Here is a 6,575-nt window from a genome sequence, read left to right as displayed (position 1 = left end):
GTTTACATAAGAATCAAAAGTATCGTATAAACCTCAAGATATCTGATATATCCTACAAGTTTATTTAATTATTGAACAAGTTGTTGTCAACTTTGGACCGAAGAATTGTAATAATTGATGGTGAGAAAGCAACGATGAACGACTGATCGTTGACGGATGTCGCATAAAATTTCGATTCACGAAATTATTTCATAAAGAAATCCAAAAGACAACATTAATTGTAGACCAGAAAAGACAACACCAATAATTAAATGAGGGGTGAAAAGAGATTCACGAATCACGATGACACTAAGATCTCAAGTCACATGAAGGATGATTCTGAATCACGAAATTATTCGATTCAACACAAAACACATGATAAGATTTAATCATTATATAATTTTTTTAAACAATTATATGATAAAATTTTCACGCCGGAAAAGTGTGATCGGCGGCGGACCTCCAGACGATGTCTCTAAGCGCTGGCCGGAGCTCCTTGCTGCAGAACTGGTTGTACTCCAGGGTGTCGCCGCTAGATTTCTTCACTTCTACCACTAAAAACGACGGCGTCACGGCGAAGATCTCCGCCGCTATCCCTAACTTTCCTTTCCTTCCGATTTCACGTCCCTGCAATCTCACACTGCTCTCGTCGCCGCTCTTCCTGACGCTGAACTTGACGGATTTCGCCACCTCCTCCAGCTTTGACACCACTGCCTCCGCCGGCTTTGTGGTGGCGAACCTCATCTCTTCCTTTTCCTCTCTCTTTTTTTCTTCAAATAATGGCGACAAATCGAATCCTTCTGATAACGAAATTATGTGAAATGCATTCAGAGTTTCAGCTTCTTTGCCTTTGAGCTGGACTCCTTCATCTTCCAGCAAAAACTTAGGGTTCTTCGGTGCCGCCTTCTTAAACCAGGGTGATTCCATGATCTTCGAGATGGTAATTCGAGAACTCGGATTTGGATCTAATAGTTTCGTGATCAATTTGCGTGCGTCGGATGATAACCACGGAGGACACTTGAAATCTCCTCGGTAGATTTTCCGGTACATTGCGACGATGTTTTCGTCCTGAAAAGGTAAAAATCCGGCGAGGAGGACGTAAAGAATGACTCCACAGGACCAGATATCGGCTTTAGCGCCATCGTATCCTTTTTTCCCGATTATTTCAGGTGCGACATACGCCGGAGTCCCGCACGTTGTGTGTAACAGTCCGTCCTGCCGGAGATGATCGCAAAAAGCGCTGAGACCGAAATCAGTCACCTTCAAATTACCTTCCTCATCAAGCAACAGGTTTTCCGGCTTCAGATCTCGGTGGTACACGCCTCGGCTGTGACAAAAATCAACGGCAGATATGAGCTGTTGGAAGTAGCTTCTTGCAACATCCTCCCGTAGCCGGCCCTTCGCAATTTTGGAAAACAACTCGCCACCTCTAACGAGTTCCATGGCGAAATAGATCTTAGATTTACTCGCCATGACCTCATATAGTTCAACGATGTTAGGATGCCGTACCATTTTCATCACCGAAATCTCTCGCTTGATCTGATCCATCATACCAACCTTAATAACCTTCTCCTTCCCCACGACCTTCATCGCCACACTTTTCCCGGTATGCACGTTCCTCGCGTGGTACACCTTCGCAAAGGTGCCATGTCCTAGCTGCCGGCCGAGCTCGTATTTGCCATGTAACACACCGTTGTTCCGATCCTCCGTCGCCATGATCTGTTCGACGAATTGCTTCTGCAATTACAAAATTAAAATACGTAACAAAATCGACACTAGAAATTGTAATCAATCGGCGGCCAATCAGTTGATCACCCGTCTTCAACGTGTTTCCGGTGGCAAGTTCTGCCGCCGATGGGTCGTTTGGCCCTTCCTCTGTTAGACAGGCGCGAGTCTCCTCTCATCTCTCTGCATTCCCCAAGTAGAATCAAAGTCTCTCTCAACAAATTTGTGTGCTGTTAGGGTTTTGAGAAAAGGGGATGGTTATATAGGCGGTTACAGAGTGCGAAATTACGTTTATGTTGTTGCGATTGGGAAAATGATCCAACGGCTGTGAATGAAAGGGGTTGTATCTGGACAGGAGTCTCTTTTGGACCTCCTAATTGCAATTACCATCGATCATACCATGAAATTGATGGGTCTCATATACCAACATTCTATTTTTTTTCGTATATATATTTAATGTTAGATATTTTTTTAAATAAAATATTATTAGTCATATATTATAAAATATTTAATAAAAACTCTTAAAAATAATTTTTTATATATAAAATACTGTTTATTGATGTATATTACTTAAAATTTAAGATTATAAGTAGAATATGTATGAATACATCTTACTAAATGTGTAACTAAGTACACATAAATATAATCAAATACATGATAAATACCGTTGTATAATATTAATTTTTTTAAATATAATTAAAGTAATTATTGAGTTCTAACATAATACTTAATTATTATCTTAAAAAAATATTTTATTAAACCAAAGATAAATTAGTTTATTATTAAACTTTAATTAAATTATAATAAAAAATTGAATTAAAGAAATTACACGAAACCGAAAACTTTTAAATAGTTAATTCAATACTAATATCGCTTATTATTTTCAAAAATTTATAATATATTCAAATTTATATTTCATTCAAAAATAATTTTTTTTTTCTCAAAACCACATAAAATCGCATTATAACATCGATAGACCCAAAATATTAAAATCAAGATGTATCTTGCTACATTGCGCAAGTACATTTCTAATTTATATAAAATAAAGTTTTAGTTCCTATATATTTAATATTAGATATTATTTTAAAAAAAATATTTGTTTGTTTTAAATAATGTAAGACGGTATCTTTTGGCTCACTCAACTGTTGAGACTAACAGGAAGATCTGTGATCAAACCAAAAACTTGTCTTGTATATGGACAAAGTCACCTTATCATTTATTTCTTAATGATTCGATCTTTTATCTCCTCTTTTATTATCTTTTGTAAAATACCAGTATAACCATAGTCCTAATTTTTCATCATCAAAACATGAAACTCATGATAAAACCCTGATAAAAACCTAATAAAACTTGAGGGTTGTTCGATAAAAACCTAAAATTCTGTCAGTATATTTGTATATGTATATTTTGAAAATTAAGTAATTTAAAAAGATTATTGCGATTTGAGCTTTGAGTGAAAAGTTATGATATGACAATGGTTGTTTGATAAAATCGAGAATTGGTGTTCGATAAAGTTCAAGTTTTTCTTGCTTTTAGATCTTGAAAAGATAATTTCAATAAAAAATACAGTGAAGAGTTATTGTCTCACGATGTTTGCTCTGTTGAGTTTAATAGCAGTTTCTATAACATCCCTACAACAAAAACCAAATCCCAAAATCCAAGCTATAACATTTAACATGTTCCAATATATACAAACAAGTCAGTTATATTCATCCATATTAGCAAAAGTCTGATAAAAAAAATTCTCTAACAAAAACTAATTTAACAGCTAGTCACATTTTATTCTCCAACCTGAGTTGACCTGCAAAAAATATTTGGAGGACTCTTCTGACCAAACAAAAAATATGTAATTGTCAGCAAATTTTTTAATCCAAGAAGTTTTTCTTACTTTATACATAATTTATAGGTCATCGATTCAACATTGGCTAAAAAAGGGGATAAAATCCCCAATAAGTAGTTCAAATCATTTTATCGATGTGAGTGTATATTTTACAACAACTAAGGGTTAGACCGAAATGTCTAGTGAGTGATTTCCCTCGTATAAAAATTTGCCATAAAATAATAATAAATTCAGTTCAAAATTCAACTGTTAAAACTGTTACGGTTGCCCCCGCCATCTATCGCAGTTAAACCCGTCAACTATCACGGTTGCCCTGCCATCTATCGCGGCTAAACCCGCCAACTATCGCGGCTACCCCGCCATCTATCATTATCTCGGCCAACTATTGGTTTAAACGATGAACAAACTCATAGGTAAAAAGCCTGGCCGATGAACTCCATCATCCCCCAAGGCATGGGAGATTAGTGTTTCCTCATCTCCCAAGGCATGGGAGATGAGCACACCCTCATCTTCCAAGGCATGTGAGATGAACACACCCTCGTATCCCAAGGCTTGGGAGACAAACACACCCTACTGGACATAATTTTTCAAATCCAACCATGTCGCATAATTTCATGTATCAAAGTAAATTACATTTAATGTAATAACACGTACTTTACAAAAACTTTGTAAGAACTCATCTCGTCTGAAATTATCCGAGATCTCACCAAAATTCTCTGATATTTTCTCTTTTTGAATCAAGTCTCCAAACCTTTTTCCTAAATTCTTCTCAAACTATATATAAATGTTGGCCTCGAATGGGATGACAATAAACAGAAAGTAATTGTAGAAGGAGGGTTGAATACAATTACACATACTTTTTTAGATGTATATCAAGAATTAACACACAGAGATATAATAAAGATTGTTGCGGAAGAAAAGAAATAATAACCTAACCTAAACAATCTTACAAAGATAAGAACTTACAAGAACAACACAGAGAGTACTTGTAAGGAAATGAAGAACACACTAAGTTTTTCTTCACACATAAGAGAGTAAGGGAGTAGAAGAGGAGAGTCGATTGCTTTTGAGAATGCAATTAGAAATCTTTCAAAGGAAGTCAATAGTTTGCATGGGAGATGCACACTGTCTTTTATACAATCTTCAGTATTAAATGTATGGGGACACTTGCCACCTGAGCATAAGAAGACAGGGTTTGACTTAACCATTGTTGATATCTCATTTTTATCGTACACAATATGTATACAACACTGTTTCATGCAGAGACAAACTTTTGCAGAGATATGGTCAGTCTGTAGGAAGATCTTCTTTGGCTGGATTTGTAGCTTCAAATAGCTACTCACAAATCTTCGGTGCCTGAAGATCTTTCTTCAAATCTTCGGTGCATGAAGATCTTTCTTCAAATCTTCGGTGCATGAAGATCTTTCTTCAAATCTTCGGTGCATGAAGATCTTCCTCACAATCGGCTTGTAGCATCAAAATATTTTTCATCTTCATATCAGCTACTCTGGAGTCTTGGTGTGTAAATTAGACAGTTGATTCACATTACCGCATCGGTGACCTCCTGTCTTCACATCGGCTAGTTTTCGATTTTACCAATGGCTTTAAGTATGTACCAAGACACCAATGTACAAAAAAAACCAATAACTACTAAGTGTTGATAGGATAGAGGAACATTGGTTTTCAATAGATGACCCAATAGGTGACCCAACAATAAACTTCTAAGAAGAGGAGGGTAAGGCGGTGCACGGGCATGCACCCTCCCCTCCCACGTGAAAACCAAAAATCCAATTTCTCACATTGGACTAAAATCATAAACTCACAAGGAGGTGTCCAAATTTTCCCCTTTTGGTCTCTTCTCTTCCAACAACTATAAAGTTTCACCCTTAAACTTTCCATTGCTATTTAATCTGAAACCCAGTCAACTCATAAATTAAAAACCAACTTTACAGTTTCATAGTTACTCGATAAAAAGGCAAAAGCTTTGTCAACATGTATGTTTTGAAAAAGTAGTAACTCGTAAAAAAATATCAATCTCAATCAAAGTAAAAAATTATGGCCTCAATACTGTTACAAAATGATTGCTCGATAAAGTTTGGTAAATATTATATGGTTGTTCTGTAGAAACCCAAAAAAAAATCGTGGACGTAGATATTTAAAAAAACACAACAAAAAATAAAGAGTGAAAAAGTTGGTCACATAGATTGCTATCCAATGATTGTTGGATAAAGTTCATAACTTTTTGTTCGTAATTCGTATCGAATTAGTATTTTTGTGAAGTTCTTTATTTTTTAAACAAGTGTGAGGCCATGAATTTACGCTCGTAATTCAAATTAAGACGTTTTTTTATGATGATTGTTTGGGTGAAGTTTATCAAAGTCAAGACTGACGTTAAAAGCTAACGACCAAGTATATATCATGGATAAGAATTGTCGATCAAATACATCGAGATTAGTGATCGTCACTATTGACAATAATCGTATGATAAAATGTTCGGCTAAAGATACTCATATTATCGGTCGCCAGTAAGCACTGACGATTGTACGTTTTCTTATACTTATCGTCATTAACTAACGACAAACAACGTTCTATGGTGTTTTAATGCTTGTCTTCTCACATTTAGTTAATAACGGACGTAACATAGAGCAAGCATTCAAAAACATTTAAGACGAAAACTGTTGTTGATAAGAAGACTCATAAAGACACATTTATGGGACAATTCATATATAAACAAAGCTCACCTCAAAGGAAAAGGGGGAGCTGCATTGAAAAGTACATAGGCAACATACGAAGTTCATTCGAAGCACTCACGAAGCTCTCAAGCAAACTCGTGATTCTTTGTTTGCAGTCATATTGCAATCTTTATACTAACGACCTTTGTCATACAAAGGATGATGTCCCTGTTTGACGTACTAGTGCTTTGACGATCTTAAGTACGTCGTCCGCAATTTTTACTCTCGATAGAGGTTTTTTTTCCGCGTCACCAAATTCTTGTGTCCTATCCAGTTTATTACGCTTATTGTGTGTTTAT

At 35.9% G+C, this 6,575-nt stretch overlaps 1 protein-coding gene across 1 annotated transcript; it reads right to left on the bottom strand.

Moving 5' to 3' along the window:
• Positions 1 to 233: 233 nt before the first annotated feature.
• On the bottom strand, positions 234 to 1,970 carry LOC112501589 (CBL-interacting serine/threonine-protein kinase 6-like). Its single transcript, XM_025105259.1, has 2 exons — positions 1,795 to 1,970; positions 234 to 1,716 (listed from the first exon to the last, which is right to left on the bottom strand). Exon 2 carries the CDS (start codon positions 1,693 to 1,695, stop codon positions 409 to 411), a length of 1,287 nt encoding a protein of 428 aa, XP_024961027.1. The 5' UTR covers positions 1,696 to 1,716; positions 1,795 to 1,970; the 3' UTR covers positions 234 to 408.
• Between the last annotated feature and the right edge of the window lie 4,605 nt (positions 1,971 to 6,575).

The sequence above is a fragment of the Cynara cardunculus genome, unplaced genomic scaffold (genome assembly GCF_001531365.2).
Source record: "Cynara cardunculus var. scolymus isolate 2C unplaced genomic scaffold, CcrdV1 Un_Scaffold_311, whole genome shotgun sequence".
Classification (NCBI taxonomy): domain Eukaryota; kingdom Viridiplantae; phylum Streptophyta; class Magnoliopsida; order Asterales; family Asteraceae; genus Cynara; species Cynara cardunculus.
The sequence above is the reverse complement of the archived record's forward strand: the minus strand, read 5'-3'. Positions and strand labels throughout refer to the sequence as shown.

Excerpts from the sequence above, each read along its gene's own strand:
- LOC112501589 (XM_025105259.1), bottom strand. The coding sequence starts at position 1,695 with ATGGCGACGGAGGATCGGAACAACGGTGTGTTACATGGCAAATACGAG.